The 23,021-nt window shown below is 40.5% G+C and overlaps 1 protein-coding gene across 3 annotated transcripts in view; it reads left to right on the forward strand.

The window, feature by feature from the left end:
* The first annotated feature begins 71 nt into the window (after positions 1-71).
* LOC146479895 (uncharacterized) overlaps positions 72-23,021 on the forward strand; it is a 28,899-nt gene continuing 5,949 nt past the window's right edge. For 2 of the 3 annotated variants that reach the window (XR_014864913.1, XM_085110776.1), the window contains exons 1-9: positions 72-384; positions 6,302-6,353; positions 7,194-7,256; positions 15,052-15,174; positions 17,253-17,344; positions 18,145-18,213; positions 19,266-19,320; positions 21,551-21,664; positions 22,296-22,334. Coding sequence is in view for 2 of the 3 variants with exons in the window: in XM_085110776.1 (XP_084966902.1) it covers positions 223-384; positions 6,302-6,353; positions 7,194-7,256; positions 15,052-15,174; positions 17,253-17,344; positions 18,145-18,213; positions 19,266-19,320; positions 21,551-21,664; positions 22,296-22,334 (769 nt within the window). In the remaining variant the exon portion in view is untranslated. The remainder of the gene's footprint in view (positions 385-6,301; positions 6,354-7,193; positions 7,257-15,051; positions 15,175-17,252; positions 17,345-18,144; positions 18,214-19,265; positions 19,321-21,550; positions 21,665-22,295; positions 22,335-23,021) is intronic. The other variant, XM_085110777.1, reaches the window with a different exon arrangement.

The raw sequence follows: 23,021 nt of genomic DNA on the forward strand, positions 1-23,021 counted from the left end.
GACCTTCGAAGCGTGAACAATGTGCACAATCGAAGACAAAATACATCATTACGCAAGTATAACTGATTTGCACCGCTGAGCAGAAAGTTGAATAACAACATTTTCAATGCTAATGATGAAGTCAATTGCCAGTGTCAAGGTTTCGGCTGCAGCACGTTTTAAAAAGCATTAATTGATAATCATATCATTTTGTACTCGGCAGTATTACCATCTGAGTAAACCATGCCTGCAAGAAGGAAGATCGTTTTGGTACTGTTATTTTGTGTGATCATTGGGACGATGGCCTTGATTGAGCAGACAGGCCAACGTATACCGCGACGGAAGGCGCGATGCCTTCGTAACTGCCGTCTGGCTCTGAAAGAAAGTTCCAAAAGAGAAACGCAGGTATGTTGTGGATTTTTCCTTATACTATGATGGAGATGATTGTACTTGTCCACTGAAAACTTTGAAACGTGATCGGAATAATGACAGGATCGACATGACATGCATACCAATTGCATACCGAAATCCACATTAGCGAAAACGACGAAATCGAGAAACCGAAAGAAGTAGGGTTTATTGGATAAAAAGTAGAACCTTTGCAGCTTCCGATCCTGGACGTAACTGACGCCTATCTCATAAAAAGAAAACTGAATGAACGAGTTCCGGATTTATTAGTGATATCGTCAGCGATTTTAAGCTTACAAACCAATATTAGCTTAAATCATAAACAATGACTTCCTAATTCCAATGTGATGTCCGTTACCCGTTAATTTAATGGAATTTTCTCGATCTTTCTCTAGGCCTAGTTTTTGTAGTTCAGTCTTTGGGTTTAAAGTTATGTTTCTGACTCGCGAACCTCGGTCGTAAATTGAGAAATATCAAACGCACCGGATTACATTCTTAGGATTCAATTCTTGTTTCATAGGCGGATGGATAATTCGACTGTTGTCGCGATAACTCAAGGAGACAGTGAGCATTAAATCATTAAAATCGTCAGGTTTTTTTCTTTTTTTGTTTTTCTTTCATTCTGAAGTTTTAGTGAGAAATATTTGATGTAAATATAATTACATTTATGCATCATGGACCCGCTGAATCACGTAAGAAGTCTCGAAACAAGTAACAGGAACATTAATAATACAAAGCTCAGTCGCGTACCAAGGGCAAACTTTGTAGTTAAAGTCATTTTTACTCAATTTTTCTTTATTAAGTGAATAAACAATTTTTTTTATAAAGAAACTCGTGTAATAAGGCATAACGTCATCACAGTGCCCCGAAGCGAATCATCCGCAACACGTACTAAAAATTTTCATGTCCCTTCTTGCTTCGCGGTTTGTTTATGACATGGAGGTCCTGCTGGGTGAAATGCTTGAGCGACTTCTGGATCTCTTTGTCTAGAGCACAACGCTCCCAATTAGAATAAATAAATCAATGGTTCTTAGCTGGATGACATCCTAAAATGTGACCATGCAAATGACAGCTGCCGTTTTTACGGCACTGTTAACTCTTTGATCCCCTCTATTAAAGTGCCACTACGACGAAAATTTTTAGTTCTGTTTTCGCCCTTTTCGTGTTCCAATCCATTTAATGAGTTCGTAATTGCAAAAATAGCTATTAATTAGCTTTATACAAGCTTACTGATCCTGGGAATAAGTGGCCGAAAACCGTCGAAAACCCGTCCGCCATTACTCCGACGGCAAAGTGACGCCCGTGGTGATTCTAAACTGCGGTTGCTTGTATGAGATCTTTGTGTGACGTCATACGCGCATCGAACATCGTGCGTTCCTTGCAAAACTCAGTAACCCTCAATAATCGTAAGTCCTAAAGTAAGTGAATAGGCAAGATAATTTGTAAGATTCGCCATCCAGTTTGGTGAAAAGCGATCTAAAGGACAATTTTACCGAATATCTTGGATTATAATTTCCTTGGCGGTGGATTTGGAGTCGTATGACTGTAAAAAATACGCCTCGAAGCCACGCGAACAGCTCATTCAAGCCTGGGATTTACATGTAAAGCCGAGGAAGAAACGAATTCACTCCGGCATTTACTCAGCAACTGTGTTGGAGGTAGACATATGGTTATTTAATATTCTGGGTATGTTTTCTATTTGGGATTAGTAAACAGAACCTAATCACTCTTCACAGAAACACTTGAGCAACAAATTATTGAATAGGATGGATAACTCCAGACCAATACATGTTGATGTTATGTTGGTGGCGTGTATGGTGTTCGCAAGTATCAACCAAAGCTGCACAATGAGTCAAGAAAAAAAGAACTATTAACCTCCCTTTTTAAAGTTCAATAAAGCTTTGACAAAACTAAAACGATGTATAATTAACTTCAGTTGAAAAGTGGGTAGCTGTAGCTGTAACCTACAGAATATTTGCAATATTACAATACTACAGGGCTGTAATCTACCAGGTATTACCTGGTTAGATCCTTTCCTCATTCTACAACAACTTTCAAGCAGTAAATGAAGTAATCATGAGGGGCCTAATATTTTAAAGCCACAGTCCAAGTAACATTCAACAATAAATTGTTGTAAAGCCCTGAAATGCAGCTGGAAAACTAAAGATTAATAAGAAAGTTTGGGAAGACAGCTAAGGAGGAAACCTTAGTAGGCTTGCATCATACATTGTATCTCACCCATTTTTGTTATTTCAATAATATTTGTGGGGGGGGGGGGGGGCTTTTTTGTTTTGTTTTTGTCGTTGCTGTTATGACATAACACTCAAATCTCCCTCACTATGAACGAGCCAACAAAATAATTGGCCATCAGTAAACAATTTCCAAAATCCCTTCACTGTTTATATTAATGTGCTTGACCTATATCCAGGAGATTTTGTTGAAGACTCTCCTATCATTTATGTTGGCAGTTTCTAGGATCAAATTTAAAGGTACGCCTTTTGCTGTGGCCCTCTCTAATAACCATTTTCAACAATGAGAATACTCAGAGCACAAGAATGCATGCCATGATCCCACTGGCCAAAACCCTTCCCTGTATAAAGACAAGTTTACCCTTGAAGTCAGAGGCCAGTCTTGCTGTCTACTCTCACCATGCCTGCAGCATTGTGGTTCTTGATGACATGGGTATGACAGCAACTTTTCAAAAAACCACACACACACAGTCTGCATGCATTACCAGTACCTGCTTGTCACATTGATATGATATCAATGGTAAATATTGCAAAAATTTGCTGGTAGTTCTCCTCCTCTCCCTTCCATTTATAAATTTGCACATTATGTACAATGTAAACCTTGTGTAAGATCCTGGCCCATTCTTCTGGACAATGTATCTTCTGAAACTGTGAAAAATGCCTTCATGCTTCCCTAGACTAACCCTAATAATATAGATCCCAATATTTTAAGGTTCAGGAAGTGTCGTTGACAGATCTAAACTAAAAGCTAAGTGAGATTTACTATGGCAATATCTACCATGGATAGTCCTATTTACCATGGTGTGCTTAGGTGACCTTGTTGACGCCTTTGTACTGTCTCTGGTATATACCAAAACAGTGCAATACTTTTGTTAGAAATTTATTATGTTGTACCAAAAATGCTACAAAATTGGCTGTCCATATAACAGACTTTGCCAAGAAAACAAAAGAAGGCACAAATACAAAATTAATAATTCAAACACAAAGATGAAATTTACCAAGCCACACTCTTTAGAATAGGGTATTAGACAAAATACTGTCTCATAATTTTGTCAGTTTGGTTCATTTGTTCTCTTTACGTACAAACTAATATGGTTTAAATTGTAGATATTATCTTGACTTGTCCCAGAAGATAACTTTCATGCATAATATTCACTGCAAGTCTGCACAAAGGTGCAGTCAAAGCATATTTACAAGTGATGTTAAAATAATTGCTCAATAATAGTATTATAATTAGTCAATAACACAGACCAAATAGGATTGCCACAAGACCTTCTTGACTCACAGAAATCAGTGATGGTTATATCAGAGAATTTTGCAAGTTGGAGTGTCAGCAGGTCCACATCAGCTGTAAAGTTGCCTGCAAATTTCTTCTGACCTGTACTTTCACATATCATGAGATTGTTTCAGTATATAGAGATGAATTTTTCATGTCAATGTCACAATCAGTTTAATTAAAATTGCTCATTTAATACAGATCGAAAATCTCGCCTTGCTGTGTATTCTACAGTCGGCGTACAAGTCTTTCAGAAATGTGTTGGGTGCTTTGTAGGAAGAGAGCATTCGAAAAACCCAAGGCAGTTGATTGTCAATATTATACCACAAGCAATTATTATTATTATTTTTTTTAATAAAATGGAGTATCTATGCACTTTTATTTACCAAAGCATGACACTTATAGGAAGAAGATGTAATGAACACTAGACAAACAAAGCATTACAATGAGCTATAAACAAAACATACACACCACCACTCCGCGCCACTTGCTTTCATTGCACGCATTCACGAATCAAAACAGTTCATTTCCGATCAGTTATCTTGGCTTAATCACTTCACTTAGCCCCTCGCTTTACCCTGGAAAAGTGAGCATCGAGGCAGTAGCATTGTATGGCAGTCCTTGCGTTTGAGTTTCCCACGAAGCAGCTGTCGAAGTCGTCGAGAGGATGTCTTTAGTATACTTCGGTGCGATGTACAAAAAGACGATTTGTCTGAAGAAATTACCCCCTTTTGACGTATTTCAGAACCATAAATGTTCAAACAACCACCATTAGGTTTCTCTCGGGTGCCCACAATACGTGTGCGTTGTAAAGACGGCCCTTGAGCCACTAAAATAAAAAGAAGTGGCTTCTTTCAGCGAGATCGAACATTCGAAAGCGGGCCATGTTGTTGTGCGCGTATGACGTCATATTCCTGTCGGTGCAACTAGATCCAGCTCTCTATGTAGTTAACGGCCATTTGTCGTTCGAGTAATGGCGGCACAGCGAAGCTGAACTTCGCGTTTAAAATAACTGGTCTTCCCGTTGGAATTTCGATGTAAAATTTGGCGTGGTAAGTATTTATCACTTCTTCTTTCCAAAGCTGACGAAAAAAAGGGATGCAAAATTTTGATCGTAGTGGCACTTTAATGTCTATACTAATGTCGCCTTTTTCTCAACATCAACAGTTTTAAAATCGAATTGACCTTGGTCCTGACTCTTCACTTAAATTGCAGGGTATCTGGGTTATGCTTAGACTCGTCTCTTTACGTAGATTAGTTTTCTCCCGTCTGTTTTGTTTGGTTTTCTCGTTGGCTTTTTCTGTGGACATGCGGAAATCTAGTGGCACCAAAAAAAGGGCCCGCTCTCAGTTTTTTGCAGTCTTCGTTCAAAACATTAAACACAGCTTGGACCCAGTATTAGTATTAAGTAGAGCTAGTATTTATATTAAGTAGTTTATTCTTTCGGTGAATTTTATGTAGCATCATCTTTCTACAGCTGTTGCCACGAGTAATTCATCAGTAAAGTTTATAGATAAAGCGCCGATTCCACGGCAACAATCTAGCTACACCTTTTGACACGATCGATTTTATCAGTGAATTTTATAGATAAAAAGGGCTTCCTCAGCAGCATGTCATGCACCTCTGGCATACATGTGGTCTCGTTAACATTCCTGAGAAACAAACACCTTAATTAAACTTTGAGCATCTTATAGCTAGTCACGTGCTAAACTCCATATCTTTTTTCCATTTAGGAACGCATGAGAAAAAAAATTCATTGCCAAAGACGGTTCAAACCTATTCATAGATGAGTGCAGCAATGCAATTTGCAAGTTTCGGATCAAACCGTTGCTAGGGAGGTTGTACCTCCAAAATGCACTTTTTAATTTTTCGGGATGCGGATAAAGTTCGCTTTTCCAGTGACTGATTTCTTCTTGCCCTCTTAATATCATCGCCGCTGAAGTGCGGGTGCGCCAAAAGCATGTTTAACAGCACAATTTCTCTTTAGTGATTAACAAAGGCCCATCACTCGGAAACTTTCAGTAAAAACGGAAATGTGGCTTTCGAAATACAAATTGTTCTGTTCTGGTAGACACAAATGATCCCATTTGGCGTAATCACATCGTATCTAGATTATGCGCATATTTTGTCTGTTTTCTCGGAAACAGAGGAAGTCAAGTTGCACACTGCGCTCTTCACGCTCATTTGCATCTTCGTGTTTTCAAACAGACTAAACTCACTCACCCGTTTCGGTGTTACTCTAGGAAGTTCATAACCGTATTTAAGAAACTTTTAACAACGTCAAATTGTGTAATTAGTTTGAAACTTTACTTTTACGTTGCGAAAGTAACCATATGTGATAATTTAATTAAGTTTCATTATTAAACAAACTTTGTTTCTCGCTCTGCAGATTTCGCGTAGTGTGCTATCTTGTCAACGTCAATGCCTACACGGATACAAAGGTAATTTAAAAAGGAAAATAAACAATCTCTCTTTCTTTTTTAATGTTTTTGAACATTTTTAGGCATTGGCCACCCATTGGTAAATTTGGCTGCGTCTTACTTTGTGTGGCATTTGATTCCGCATTATGATCAACTGGGTTGGATTCCTTCTGTATTGAGTCGGAATACAAAAAACCTCTGCCCGCAAAACAACAACCGTTGCCAAAATTTCTGTAAACTTGAATTTCATCCCCCTTTGCGTATTCTTTTCATATTTTGCAAAAATAACCTAAATTAATTACTAACTGTCATGGCCTGGTTCCTTCTCATTAACCTATCGTGATCTACGTCTATAATTTCTTACTAACGGCGAACATTGAAAACAACAGATCACGCTGTAGACAAAGTTATAGTTCTCTTGCGCATTCGGTAAAATATCCATCAGGCTGATGCTGACTTCGTACGAACGCCAGCGTGCAGGCCAAAAGATTTCTTCCAGGTCCCGTTGTTCAACTGAAACGCTAAGGTATAGCGCTAACCAGGATAAGTACACTGTATCACTACTGAATTAATTCTGGTTGAAAGTTCAGGCAGCAATTTGGGTTTCTTGTAGATCACGCTCATTCAGTCATTCATTGTGGCTTTGTCTTCCTTTATTTTCTGTAGAGTAAGAAGGCTGGGCCATACCCCAATGGGAACGTTTTTCAACAAGAGAAACTTATTAGTAATCTGCTCGTAATCCTTCGCTACCGTTTACCATTACCCAGTCAGCGGCCGGTTACCGGCTCAGCCGGCTCTCTCACTAAATAACTGCACCCTGATCTCTCTTGTTAAATCTATTTTTTATTTTTCATTTGACAGGTCAGCACGCTTCAAATAAACAGGACATCAAACTTCGCAAACGAAAGTCAGTTGTACAGGATGGTAAGCTCGCAGAATTGTTCCACTTTTGTAGGCTGATGCAACGTACAGCTCCACTAGATATCTGCGTCAAATTATAAATCAAAATCAATAAATGCACCGCAAAAATCAAAGAGAAATTAAAAGGACGGATATTCAATCTATTTTGAGAAACGTTGAAATCAAAGCAAACTCCAAAATTATGGTTCCTGAGATTATGACGTATCTCGCCATGGAAATAGACAGTCTACTTGAAAAAAAAAATTTAGTTAGAATAGATTATCACCAGGTTATTGTATCTGTAGGTGCGAAAATTTAGATTTTTGTTGTTTTGTATGTCGGCGTAACGTATTTCTATAGGTCATTAGCGTTCTTGTTTTTTGTTCCTCGTTTATTAGTTTTTTCACTCCGTTGCCCTTTGTACTTAGTTTCTCGTTCATTAGTATTCTTTGTTTTCTTAGGTTGTTTTCGTACTCGCTAGTTTTATTTTGCATAATGCTATATATATAGGTTACTTGTTAGTTTTGTTTTGCTGCTCATATTGCGTCAGTCGTTCTAGTTCTAGTTAAGTTCAGTTTCGTTTTAAGTCTAGCTTCTAAGTCAAGTTCCAAGCTCAAAGTGTTTTTCTTGTCGTCACATTCGTCATGTAAGTATTCGTCGTTTATTTCGCTTGTCGTTTTCTATTCGCATTGTCATTGCCATTTTCATTGTTAATTTATTTATGTCTGTTATTTTGTTATTTTCAGTTACGTTACCTTACCTTACGTACTTGCTTTCGTCGATAAATTATGTTTGGTTGGTGTACGAGTTAAAGCGTTTGCGACGACATTCGTAAAAGACGAATATTGTTTGCCGTCGGTGTCCGTTGCCATGTCTCAAACAAGACCTCCTGTTAAGCGTCCAAGTACGTCGCCGACCAGCACGTTCTGATACGCCGCCGCCTGTTCGTTCAAGTTCACGTGTACGAAGACTCAACGTAACGCTGGATCCAGATGCTATTCGAGTGGAGCGAATTCGAGTTCTAAGAAAGAAAAGAGGTGTTTTGTCGAGTATTCTAACAGCCAAACGCAAGAAGATTGATGACTTGCTGAACGATGTCAACAATTTGGAAGCAGTTAAGGTCAAGCTAGCCGAGATAACGGATCTCTTTCAAAAATTCGTCGAATGTCAGAACGCATATCATCGCGAGTTGGTGGACAAAGCTCAAAAGGAACAATCTAACGCTTATTTTAGTGAAATTGAATCAAGTTTAAGATTTTTCTGCGATACCGTTAATGACTGGTTACGCGTTACGGAGGTGAAGCTGCATGAGATGGCCATTACTCCAGATGACAGTGTTTCTCAAGTTATCCCTAACGAGCAACATCGACATAAGAGTTTGTGTGGTTCCATCCTCAGTACAGCATCTAAAGCAAGTTCAATATCTTCTGCTCGAGCTTAAGAAGCGGCAAAAATTGCTGAAATTCAAGCCGAAGCCCTTGCCTTAAAACAGCGTCAGCGACTTCATGAGACGGAGATGAATCTTAAAAGACAACAATACGAGTTAGAATTAAAGAGGGAGGAGCTGAAGCTGGAGACCGAATACGCCAAAGCTGTGGCCAGAGAGGGAGCATACGCCAAGGCAGAATCAAAGTTTCTTCCTCCTGACGGCTTGTAGAATCGAATGCTCTCTAGTTTTCCGCCCCCAGTATCCGTCTCCAAGGATAAACAAGAAGGGGCAAAGTCTAAACCTGAAAAGATTCCCGATGAAAGAAGCGTTTCAAGTAGTTCCAGCGAAGATTCCGGCAAATCTGGTCTCAGTGATCAAGCTTATCAGATTCTCGTCCAACGAAACCGAGTAATGGAAGAATTTGTGAAACAACAGCAAAGGAATACGCTGCCCAGAAGACATGTCCCTGTTTTTGATGGCAATCCTCTAGAATACTGCACTTTTATCCGTGCCTTTGAAACGGTGATCGAGGCCAAGGAACCCGATTACGCTGGTAGACTATATTATCTTGAGCAGCACACATCTGGAAGACCACAAGAGATCGTGCGCAGCTGTCTCTACATGGTTCCAAAGGAAGGTTACGAGAAGGCTAAGAGACTCCTAGAGAGAAGATTTGGCCGGAAGCATAAAATCGCAATGGCTTGCCTTGACCAAGTGGCTAATGGTCCACGCATTAAAGGTGAAGATGCGGAATCACTGGAAGGTTTCTCCATCTTATTGTCAAGCTGTACGAATACTCTCAGATCCATTGGTTACTCTAACAAGGTAGAGTGTCCAGATAACATGCGGAAGATCATCAACAGACTCCCACCAAGATTGCAAGCTAAATGGCGCGAAACCGCTGACCGGATCCTGAATGTGGAACAGCGAGAGATCTGTATTGAAGACATTTCAAATTTTGTTGAGCAGAAGTCGCGATCCTTAGGCAATCCCATCTTCGGCAAGTTACCCTGTATGGAGAAGGAAGCCTCCGTTAACAAAGAGAGGAGGGTAAAGCCCAGAAATGACAAGCCTGGTTCAAAGAAACTAAGTCTCGCTACCATTTCAGAAAAGAATTCTGACAGTCAAGTACGTCCCGTATCTTCGTCTACTGGTAGCAAGTTTGCTTCAGCTGAAACTGCCAAAGGTTGTCTCTTCTGTCGTGCCTACCACCATATGTCCGATTGTACTGATTTCGCGAAAGCATCCAATCAAGATCGTTTTGATTTCGTAATGAAAAAGAGGCTATGCTTCGCTTGCTTAAGAGCTAGTCATCAATCCAGAGGATGTCAAAAGAGGAAGCCTTGTCACCACTGCGGTGGACCACATGCCACAGTTATGCACGTAGAGCAATTTGGAGAGAGACAATCAAGGTCCAAACCAGAATCTCCTAGTGATGCACCTGTTGGGAGAAGTGGGACTCGATCTCAGGATAGCACAAGCCAAGGCAACTCCGAGGAGAGAAGTACCTCGCACTTCTGTGGCCTAACGTTTTTGGACGGTTCCATAACGGCCTTGCCTATTGTTCCCGTGAAGATTAAAGTCAAAGGAAGTCCTTGTGCCATTGTAACGTATGCGCTCTTGGATAATGGTTCCAATTCTACCTTCTGCTCGTTCAGCCTTCTGGAACGTCTAGGAATAGGTGGCAAGAAAACGAAACTCAAATTGACAACCATGGGAAGAAGTGAAGAAGGAGACAGCTTTATTGTCAAGGATTTGCAAATTTCTGACCTAGATGAGAACGTGTCGTTCCTCTGCATGAGACGCTAGCCATATCAGTTATGCCAGTTTCGAAAGATGAAATCCCTAAACAAGAAGACGTTGAACGATGGCCACATTTACGAGGATACGTCGAACTTACAGAATTAGACTCCCAAGTCGAACTGTTGATCGGCGCCAATGTTCCTGAAGCCCTTCAGCCCAGGGAAGTTATCCCTGCTGCTAATGGAGGTCCATACGCGACAAGAGTGGACCTTGGCTGGGTTATTAACGGCCCTACCGGACGAAAGTTGAAGTATGTCCCCTCATGTTTCTTTGTGAAATCCATGGAAGCTCATCCTTTGTGCGTTGCCTGTGCTGACTTTGCTGATACATCCCTCAGTGATGACGTTGGCTTATCCAGAGATGATCTGAAATTCATGAACATCGTTAAAGATTCAGCCATGCAGTGCGAAGATGGTCATTATCAGATTTCGCTTCCTTTGAAGAATCCCTCCCTGAAGATGCCGGAGAATAGAGTTCAGGCAGAACGAAGGATTCTTCATTTGAAACGCAAGCTCTTGGGGAATGGAAAGTTCCGAGAAGACTATGTTACCTCTCTTGAAGGTGTGATTAAAGAAGGTTTCGCTGAGAAAGTTTCCCTCGCTGATCTCAGAAGAGCGGACGGCAAGGTTTGGTACATACCGCACCATGGCGTATATCATCACAAGAAGCCGGAGAAGTTAAGAGTTGTTTTTGATTGCTCTGCTCAGTTCCGTGGAACGTCCCTAAACGGTGAGCTTTTCCAAGGTCCAGACTTAACCAATAACCTTGTAGGAGTGCTGATTCGTTTCCGTCAGGATCAAGTTGCAGTGATGGGAGACATTCAATCTATGTTTCATCAAGTGCGCATCCCAGTAGCTGATCGCGATCTTCTTCGTTTCCTGTGGTGGCCCTCTGGTGACTTAAATCAAGAATTAACAGAGTACAGAATGACGGTACATTTGTTCGGTGCTGTCTCGTCTCCTAGTTGTGCGAACTTCGCAATTCGAAAGGAAAACTGAAGACCTCAAGCATGAATTTCCCTCCGATGTTGTCAATACCGTTTTGAGAAATTTCTACGTTGACGACTGCCTTAAATCTTTACCGTCAAGTAGTGCAGCGATTAAGCACTTGGATGACTTACGAAAGCTTATGTTGAGAGGAGGCTTCTGTTTGAAGAAATGGATTAGTAACGACCGGAAAGTCTAAGAGTCAATTCCAATTCACGACAGAGCCAAAGATGTCAAAGAGTTGGACCTAGCCGAAGATGCTCTTCCCACCGAGAGAGCCTTAGACGTATCATGGTCCGTAGAGAACGACAAGTTTGGCTTCAAGGTCAACGTTAAGGAGCGTCCATGTACAAGGCGTGGAATACTATCTATCGTCAGTTCGATATATGATCCTTTAGGAATGGCTGTACCTTTCATCTTACCCGCCAAACTACTTCCCCAAGATTTGTGTAGAAAGGGCCTTGCTTGGGACGATGTGATTCCTGACAATTACTCGTCTCGATAGCGTTCCTGGCTGCATGGGCTACCGAGGCTTTCCGAATTCTCAGTCCACAGACATGTCAAACCCCCTGACTTTGGAAGAATTACTAGCAGCCAAATTCATCACTTTTGCGATGCCTCTCAGTCTGCGTATGGAGCAGTTTCTTATCTTCGCCTCGTCAACTCGGATGGTCGAATTCATTGTTCTTTTCTCATCAGGAAATCCCGCCTCGCTCCTCTTAAACAGACGACTATCCCCAGATTGGAATTAGCAGCTGCTACAGTATCGATTCACCTGAACAAAATGTTGAAGAAAGAATTGGAAATGCATACTGACACAATCACTTTCTGGACGGATAGCATGACTGTGATACTCTACATCGAGAACGAATCGAAACGTTTCCATACTTATGTCGCCAACCGTGTCTCCGTTATCAGAGAAGATTCCGGTCCTTTACAGGGGAGGTACATAGATACCAAGTCTAATCCTGCTGATGACGCGTCAAGAGGAGTCACTGCAGAGTGTTTTGTTCAGAACGACCGTTGGATAAAGGGGCCGGCCTTCCTCTCAAGGCCGGAGTCCGATTGGATGGCACATCCCCGAAATACTGACGAATTGTCAGAGGATGATCCCGAAGTTAAACGCGAGTCGTCTTCTTTTGCTGTCCAAGTCAGCGAAGCCTACGCGAGCCTTGCTTCTATTGTTGAGCGATTCTCGTCTTCGTTTAGACTGCTAAAGTTTATCGCTCTGTGTCTTCGCTGCCAAAGAAGATTTCTTAAGGGAAAAAGACAAGCCAGACAAGACTTCTATGGTTTTCCTAGAGACCAAGTGCGAATTGCTCACACTTCCAGAGTTGGAGATTGCAGAACAAGAGATCATCAAGTTTAACCAGAAAATCGCTTTTGCTGAAGAAATAGCAGCCTTAAAGAAAGGAAAGTCCGTCAAGAAATCAAGTGCGCTCATTAAGTTGGCCTCCTCCGTGTTGGCGGACGACTGAGAATAGCCACCCTCTCCGAGGATTCAAAGCATCAGATCATTATCCCGAGGGGTTCTCATCTCGCTCGTCTCCTTGTTTTCCATTTTCATGAGAAAAGCGGTCATTCCGGAGGAGAATACGTCTTAGCCCTATTGCGTGAAAAGTTCTGGTTAATCCGCGCAAATTCCGTTGTAAGAAGCGTACTATCCTCCTGCTTTGGTTGCAAAAGGCGTCATGCCTCTTCTGGCGAACAAAAGATGGCAGATTTACCATCTGCAAGAGTCACCTCGGACCAGCCTCCCTTCACTTGCGTAGGAGTAGACTATTTTGGCCCGTTTCTAGTACGCCAAAAGAGGAGCCAAGTGAAGCGTTATGGGGTGATTTTCACCTGCTTAGCCATGCGAGCTGTTCACTTGGAAATATCCCACTCATTGGATACTAATTCCTTTATTCTCGCTCTGAGGCGTCTTATCGCCCGAAGAGGTCAAGTGAAAGAAATTCGCTCTGACAATGGTACAAACTTCGTTGGAGGCGAAAAGGAGCTCTGTGTTATGATCGAAAGCTGGAACCAGGCTGCGATCCACCAAAGTCTTATCCAGAAAGGAATTACGTGGATCTTCAATCCGCCATCGGCCTCTCATTATGGTGGTGTGTGGGAAAGGCTAATAAGATCGACCCGAAAGATTATTGGTGGCTTAGTGAAGGAACAGAACCTCGATGATGAAAGTCTCCAGACCCTGATGTGTGAAGCAGAAAGTATCATCAATGGAAGACCTTTAACGACAGTCTCAAATGATCCAAGAGTTTGGAACCTCTTACACCAAATCATTTGCTTCTTCTTCGTCAAGACACGCCTCTTCCTCCTGGTATTCTCGAGAAAAACGACACCCTTTCGAGAAGAAGATGGCGACAGGTACAATATTTGGCGGACGTTTTTTGGAAACGTTGGAAAAAAGAATATCTGCCTCTGCTATAACAACGACAGAAGTGGTTCAAACCTAACAGAAATTTTTCAATTGGGGTTATCGTTATCGTCGTTGATGAATCTACACCCAGATATATGTGGCCGATTGGTCGTATCACAGAAGTTTTTCCCGACAAGCAACAGTTGATCCGTCGTGTGAAAGTTCGGACGAAGAATTCAACTTTACTTTGACCCATCTCCAAGCTATGCTTTGGAATCTTGTGAACATTCAGAAGGAACACTTTAATTGAATAGAAAGTTAAGTCTTTTCCAAATCTACCGCGTATATGACATTTTTTCCCAGTCATAGAGATTTAACGAGACATTTAAATCTTACGTGTTAGTTTATCTATTAGTTCCATGCGCCTTATAATGTTTCACATATATGTAAACGCAAAGTTTCCGCCTTTGCATTTAGGAGCCGGTATGTAGGCGCGAAAATTTAGATTTTTGTTGTTTTGTATGTCGGCGTAACGTATTTCTATAGGTCATTAGCGTTCTTGTTTTTCGTTCCTCGTTTATTAGTTTTTTCACTCCGTTGCCCTTTGTACTTAGTTTCTCGTTCATTAGTCTTCTTTGTTTTCTTAGGTTGTTTTCGTACTCGCTAGTTTTATTTTGCATAATGCTATATATATAGGTTACTTGTTAGTTTTGTTTTGCTGCTCATATTGCGTCAGTCGTTCTAGTTCTAGTTAAGTTCAGTTTCGTTTTAAGTCTACCTTCTAAGTCAAGTTCCAAGTTCAAAGTGTTTTTCTTGTCGTCACATTCGTCTTGTAAGTATTCGTCGTTTATTTCGCTTGTCGTTTTCTATTCGCATTGTCATTGTCATTTTCATTGTTAATTTATTTATGTCTGTTATTTTGTTATTTTCAGCTACGTTACGTTACCTTACCTTACGTACTTGCTTTCGTCAATAAATTATGTTTGGTTGGTGTACGAGTTAAAGCGTTTGCGACGACAGTATTCTTCTATCAGGAGAAAGAAAAACTACGAACTCAATTTTTTTTGTTGTTGTGTCAACAGTCAGTCATTAGTCTGTTAACAAAATGAAACTCCTAATCATCGAAAAAGCAAAGAGGCGTGGATTCAATTCTCTAGGAAACAACGACGTGATCTGAGGTGGCCGAAATTTAGTTTCGGAATCAATATATAAATTTCTTTCTTTCTGAATGCATTTCAGACTGCCCTTACCCGTCATCACGTCCAGCTGGAGATTGGATTCCCTCAGAGATCGAAGTCACCTTTGGGCAAAATGTAAACACCAGTGGTTGGTATATGAATGCAACATGGACTTCTATGAAAGGTACGCAATTGAATACAAAGAGGATTCTTTTTTTTTTTTTTTTGCTTTATTTTTAGTTTTCTCACGCGACATTGCTAAAGTAGATAGAGAAATGCCGGAGATAAAAAGCCCGTAATAGTAGTAGCGGGTCTATGCAGGGGGAGAGCGCTCCCTTTCCGCACTCCCAAACCCCTCCTTTTGTAATTAAAAAAGATAACGCCTAAAGCTCTTGTGTCATACTAAAATGACCGAATAATACTCCACGTTTTCTTCCAATAAGGATCACACCTGGGAAAAGATCCATTGACAAAACTGGTTCAGACCCAACATAGTTCAGTGTAGTAACGTTATTTTAATTGGAAGTTGGGATCGAACTGTTGCTGGGATGTTGTATCGATCCTCCAAAATGCACGTGTTAATTTTTGGGTTCGAATAAAGTTCTGCGCAATTGATTTCTGCCCTTTTTTTTCTTTTAATCACGATTCCTTTCGAAACCCTTATCTCTTGTGAAGTAAGATCGATCCAGTCAGTTGAAAGAAAAGATGATATTTTGCCATTGCTAAAAATTAAGGTAAAAGAAATGTATGGTGCAAGGCCGGCAGAGGCCACAATACTCTCTCATGCATAACAACATAAAAATAACATGACAGAGCCTTTTCAGTTGTTTTAAGCATTTCCTAAAAATATCTTAGGGCCATATAAGAATCAAAGGAAATCTACTGATGGCCAAGATGGATGGGTTGTAGGCTGTCAATTGGGACAACATTTTCATTTTATTGGAACAATAACTAAAGGCGCATTACGGTTTGCTGTTCCTTTAATAAAATCACTTGAAATCTTTGCTATGATGCTGTACGAACGTTTTGAACACACAGTTAATACCAAAGAACATAAAATATTCATGACCCAATAAAACGATGCTATGTCGTCAGTGGGGGTGAAGCGTAAAGATGAGGGTCATTTTAATCTTTATTCGTGAACGTTTCCCCAAAATGGGCGTCAGGCTTGAGGATCCAATAATGGGAAAGTTACCTGTCAACCTTACGTAAAATTGTCTATTTATTATAAAATGGCAGTAAAAACTTCTGGATGCCCAGATTACCTAAACAATGATTGGGCGGCCAGCCGTAGCCAATCAATGCAACGACCAAAGTCAATATAATTAAACTCCCAACTTCTAATCATAAAAATCCTAGTAATTCAATTCTAAAACTATTTACCATACATAAAATCCTCAATCTAAATACTAAAAGTTCTGTTCATCGCGGTGAAAACACTTAAAAAATAAATAAAAATAAAAGTATAATAAAACGCCTAATGTCCATCATTTCAAAAGCTTAAAGCGCCTGGCAATGTTGAGTGAGCTTGTGATAACTGATTTCTGTATCTGCAGAGCTATTGTGTCGCTTTTATCTCCCACTAGCTCTTTAAGTGCCTTCCTGACATCTCTTGAATAACATCCGAGTACATCCACAATTATTATTATTATTATTATTATTATTATTATTATTATTATTATTATTATTATTATTATTGTACAATCAACTATTACTTTGAAATCCAAACTCCCAGAAACTCCCACCCCATCTCGTAACTTTAAATCCATCGAGTCAATGGCGACTTGGAGGGTGTATTGTATGTCCCAAACTGTTCTTTGATGTCCGCAAAGTGTACCGATGACATCACATTACAAGAGAATTACGTAAATTTGTTCTTTACAGGCGCCGCTTTGGATCCGCCACATTATATTTTCCCGCTATCTTCCGAAACTAAAAAAACTCAGAAAAAAAATTATAAGGTGTAAATATGCAAAATTAACTTATATAAAGTTACAATTTTTCATTAGCAGAAAAATATTCAAATTTGAGAAAAAATTGCTGTCAAAAACGTGTTGCGGTGGAAACATCAAGTCATGTGAGCAATTATTATAGCCAATTATTGCCAGATAAAGTTAAGGAAAAGTCACAGACTTTGTCAATGTTTGCTTTTATATTAAAAAACTGAATATGAATATTTAAAGGCAGCGCGTGTTCCCCAACCCCCAACTCAGGCTGATACGGGTCAAGAACCACTCTGCAGTAATCTACTATATCTTTTAGATCCTCAGGGGAATTGGAATGGGATTCTTATTCGACTAAGCGTCGACTTCGATAGCCTGATCGCTCCAGTTTACTGCTCTGTGCTGCCAAAAGTAAGGACACACTACTTGCGTTCTCTCTCTTTTCCTACAGTTGTCCCACAAAGCTTTCCAATAGTTTGTAATCGGAACTTAATTTTGCCCAAATTTTGGTAGTATGATGCTCCTCACAATATAGGCTGTAGGGTCAAAAGCGCCCCATGAGATGAAAAATTGAAAAAGTTTGTAAGTTTTAAGCTCGGTTTTGCACTTAAATAGGACAAAATGATTAACAAGCAATAACGACGGAAATTGAGACCATCACCTCGAGTCTCCAATTACTGGTTCCGAGGATCCGATCGTGATAGGTCAAGTCACACGTTTGAATCCGGTCGGGATCGGGACTCAAATGTTTTCTATGTCCCCATGCTAAACACATGCTAAATTAGTCAACGATTTATCCCTTATTTATTATTTTTTTTTTTGGGGGGGGGGGGGGGGAGGGGTATCGTAAAGCGTGCAAAAAACGCGAACGCGCGCTAAAATCACCCCCGCGAGAAGGCGTGGCCGTGGCAGGCAAGTTTTACGCATGCTCGCGGTTTTTGCTTGCTTTACTATTCTGAGGGGAGAACAAAGGACACTACTTGTTGTCTTATCCTAACTAGACTTGATTAATGTTATTATTCATCAAAGTTTCAGACTTTTGTCGAGCCGTTTTGAAGCAATGTTTAAATATTGATGTGTTGTTCCCCAAATGGAATATTGGCACAAAAGAAACTATGCTTGACTCACTTTTGTTAAGAAGTGATCCACCAAATTCTCAGTAGTTGTTACCCACTTCAAGGTTGACTGATTTCCGTTTCATTTCCTTTCAGAATCAGACGTTTTTCACCGTCAACATCTCTGCATATAATTATCATTATCCGAATCCTGTTAATTTAAAGGTATAAATAGCAAAAGACCTTAACCACCTTTAACTCCCAGTTGCTTCATCCGTATTACAGATAATCAGCCGGAATTATCCATAACAAAATTTGAACCTACAAACGAATTACTATGTTCAAGACATGAAAACGAAGTAACCAGGTCAAGGATATAATAAATAACTGTGTGTGTTCCTTGAAGTCCTGGTCGTGTGCTTACGAAATCCCTTAGCACAAGAAAGACTGTGGTAATAGCTCTACTAGAATTTTGACAATGTGCTAACCTTAGTTTTAATCAATGTGGCCGGATTAGGGAGGGGGGGGGGGGGATTAGGAAGCTCAGAAAGGATGTCTAATTGCGACCGGAAAGCGAAAGTAAACCCAACATAGTGAGAGAGTAAGACGCAAACAATACGGTGTGGATAATTTCAAAGAATACTATTGATTGTCAGTCATGACTATAGACCTCAATGAATAAAAGCAAGTGACACACTCGCACAGCAACCCACGGCCTACCCGGTACCTAAGCATGCGCACAGCCATATCATTCGGGTAGTGGCAGCCATAGACAGCTGTTTCGGACTTGTTGGGCCTCATCAGCATGGCACAGCCGTCGGGCACCGAACGACCAAAAGGCCGTGTATCAGGCACCCTTTACTGCTGAGGCGGAAGTAAAACACGTACCCTTTAAGCAACAGCTCCGCAGCAAACATGTGGTAGCTGTTGTCTGGGAACCGCACGGCAGTTTTCACAGACTCAAAAACCACACGAAAGAGGTTTCATGGATTTGGGCATGTTAAGGGACACCGGCAAGGGTTTTTATAACCAGAGTCGTTCTTTTAGATTTAAAATCATGTCTCAATACCCGTACCTTACTTCTTACCCAGCTTAATATACTACAGTGTAAATAATTACCATGCTATCGAGTTTTTTTCTTCATTAGATTGAATTTGAAACTCGTCCGAGTTCCTCATGAAACTCGACATGGCCACAAGAAATGGTCCTTCTGGTGATTATAATATTGAAGAATTATACTGAATATGCTCTTCTCTCTCTTTGTTATGGTTTCCAAGGTTATTGGCCTCCCTTTCACTAATGCCTTGTTCGAAATACCAGCATATTTTCCAGGTATCTGTTACTTTTGTGAGCTGTCTTCAAATAATGCAGGACGGTGACTTCTTTTGCTACTGTGTATACATTCTGTATATCTCGGGATTCCCGTGTGGGGTGCCTACTGATACTTTTCTAGGTTTATGACTATGCGCGAAAAGCAGATCTTTGCAAGTGTTATTGTTATCGAAAAATTGGGGTAACTGCACATTTCTCAGGGATAATTGAGGTTCAAAAATCGCCATATATTGCATTTTATTTTAAAGCTTTTTAAAATAATTATTGCTTAATTATCTCTAAAACATGCGTGGTAACCGCCAATTTTCTGTTAAAATTCGAATAGCGGCTAAGCCTATATTACTCTGCTTTTCCCGCATAATCATAAGCTGCGCAAAATATTCTATTAGGAGGCACCGTCCTTGGTAATTATTTCTATGAGAAATCAGCCCATCAAAACTGAAATTAAAATAACCTGACGAATTGGACGTCGCTTCGCGGAGTCACGACTTGGTCTCCCCGGGAAAGCGACGGCTGAGTAACCAATGCAAACTTCTGTACTACTGACATACTTTCTACGCGGCGCGGGTGTATTACGAGAGTTCGTGGTTTCTGTACTGTTTGTGAAATGATGAAAGGTTAGAAAAATTGTATCTGATCATGTAGGCAAACAATAAACATAACTCTTTTGTTAGGCAATACTTTAAGGTTGCCGGATACCTTCGAGAGTCGTTTTTCTGCCAAACAAAATTTTGAGGCCAAATTAATCATTTCTGGTCTCACTTCATTTTCAAAAAGAAAATATTACAAATCTTGAGGCGTGCGCGAATTATCAACAAGAAAGTTTTTTCAAATGAAATTCCATCACCCGCCAGAGTGCTATTATCCAGTTAAACTTTGTCAGCGTCAGGGCTTCCCGTGATGTTTTTCGCGGTAAAACATCCGGAGTCGTTCATTTCATGTCGCCTCTCTTCCTTTTGTTTACGTTTGCAACTTGTGATTTATTCACATTAAGTTTTCGCTTGTGTTCGTTTCGCGTATCGTGGATGGCGAAAGATAAGAAAGAAAAGAGTCCGTGATTGAAAACTAAGGAGAAAACTGGTCCTAAGAAAAAGAAGAAGAAAGTTTCCGATGAAGAATGGCGAAAAACTCTTGCCGAAACGGCATAAGCCGGCGCGTAGCGCATAAGCCCAGGTACAATAATCGATATATTGAGTTCTTTGAGGCCCTTTCCCTCCCCACCCACATATTGTGCTCAACGCTGGCCTCCAGGTTGCGGGTGAAAATATCTCCATAAAACCTGCAAAGCAGAAAAACTCGGATATTGAGCTGCAAGCTTGCGACGGCAATTGATTCGCATGGATAATAGTATATATAAATAGTCCTTCAACGTACCCCAGTGACCGCATTTCTGCCTGCAGCTGTTCTTTCGGATCGATGCGGCTCACCGTCGAGGCCACTGCAGTTTTCCTTTTCTTCGAAGAATTTTTTCCGCCCGGCATTTCGCCAGGAAATCCGAGAAATTCTGACTGGTAATAGAACTGCAGTAACGCACTCAACTTTTCAGGTGCGACACCAGTAATCTCAGGGAACTCAGCAGTAGGTCTCCTGTAATGCAATTGGCTTTCGACGTCGGCGGCATCCACAGTGTTGAAATATGGCGCAGCAAGGGCGTGAAATGTTTGTAAATCTTAAGAACCGAAAAAAACCTAATTCGTTTTTACGCGAGTGCGCTTCCTTTAAAGCAATTTATACGATACAAGGATTTGACGGATTGATTTGAAATTTGGCCCGAAGATTCCCAAGACACCGAGAAAAAAAACTGTGTGCCGGAGGGTTTTTCGTTTTGTAAAATTGATCTCCCGCAAAGGCCTTCGTCGTAAAACGTATCGGTGAGTTTTTGATCGTCAAAATTGACAGTAAAATTGCGAAGAAACCAATAGGAATATCGATACTTGTTGCATTTAAGACAGCACGCAAATATGTTTTATCGCGGACACCCGCGAAGGTATCGGGAATCCTTAAGGCTAGTTCTGACGTCAAAGCGGTTCCTATCCCAACAGGCTCCTCCCCAAATATACAATGGGCATAAATGTCTATTTTGATTGTTTAACATACAGAGGACGTTAAGTTAAGAGGGAGGTAGGGGAGGGGGCGTTTGTCTAGGTACGTAACTGAATTACGGAATACTATTCCTGTTTTTGCTTTCATTGTCATTATATTACTTCTTTTGTTCATTACTCGGATGTAGATTATTGTAAGCTGAGAAATCCCTGCGAGAATGGCGCCACTTGTGTCAGCTCTGTTCGTGCATACAGCTGTCAGTGTCTTGAGAACTACAGTGGAAAAAATTGCGACAAAGAAGGTATAATTTAATACTGCATAAACTGTCTGCCTAGGATAACCTCGCGCGCGCACTGACGATGCGAGCTTTGGTAAAGTGTAATGTCTGGTAAAGTCAACCATACTGCTCAAATTACAGCCCTGTAGAAGAAACAGAAAAGCATCTCAAAGATTAATGTCATAAACCGAAATAGTGCAGTTAATATGTTGTAAAATTCAACCAAATAGTTCGCATCAAACTTTTATCAAATATTTACACAAAGTTCCTGTTCTAAAGTTCACGCACGCCCAAAAATAGTGATCTTGGCGAATTCCTATTCTAAGACGTATTCATGGCCATGTCGAGTTGAAAACTTCTTGGCCTTGTAGCCAGGAAACCACTAAAAGGTAAATGAAAAATATTATGAAATGTGATTAGCATTTTTACCAAATGTCTGTCACTCTAACCTCTGCTCAGACACAGCCTACCTAAATCACCACCAAATAAATTCGCGTCGGCATGGAGTGTGTTTGTTGGGCAAAGGAGGAAATAACTCATAATTGCTTTTGTGATTTCCAGTCTTATAGCCTGATCAGAATCGGCTTGGGCTTGGGGCATTTTCCAAAGATAGCATTTCCTGGATTTGAAAGAAATTTAGTTTGGCTAAAAGTAGGAGAACCACCTTCTTTAACAGATACAAAGTACCCAACAGGCAAGTATTTCGATTGTAAAAAAGGGGATCTGCGATAGAACTAAACCACTGAAGAAACGTTGCTTCGTTTTACTTCTAACTTTTATGTATGCCTAGAATGACCCTAGCTCATTATAAGCTCATTAGGAAATTTTAATTGAAGATCCTCCTCGGATAGTTTGTTGCCTGCAACGCCAACTTATAGAGGTAGGGTTACATTAGGAGACAGATCATTCCAGGTCGCAGCTCCGGCAGTTTGGAATGTATTACCGCGTGAGATTCGTTCTATCACAGATCTATGGACTGCTAAGTGCCATCTGAAAACGTACCTCTTTAAGGAAGCTTTTATTGATTGAACTTTTAATTTTTACTAAGATGATTACTAATACCTTAACATGCATTGTATATTTCGATTTTTATTATGGTGTATTTTTAATAATTGCGTTCGCAGAACGCCATCCTAATCTTGGTTACGGGTTTGAATCGAGATTTTTTTGTCCTCGATGCATGGACGCACATCTGGCATCCCCTGCAGATTTTTTTGCAGGGGCGGATGACATCACAACGTAATGTTGCCTGGCAACAGGGAAAAACAAGTATGAATGATGTCAGACAAAGGAAGGTTGCTAGGCAATAACAGGTTGGAAGACAGACGAAGTTTATCCGAGCAAAATTTGCATACATCGGAAATATTTTACCGGATCACAT

The sequence above is a fragment of the Pavona decussata genome, unplaced genomic scaffold, assembly GCF_977016875.1.
Source record: "Pavona decussata unplaced genomic scaffold, jaPavDecu1.1 SCAFFOLD_58, whole genome shotgun sequence".
NCBI classification, from domain to species: domain Eukaryota; kingdom Metazoa; phylum Cnidaria; class Anthozoa; order Scleractinia; family Agariciidae; genus Pavona; species Pavona decussata.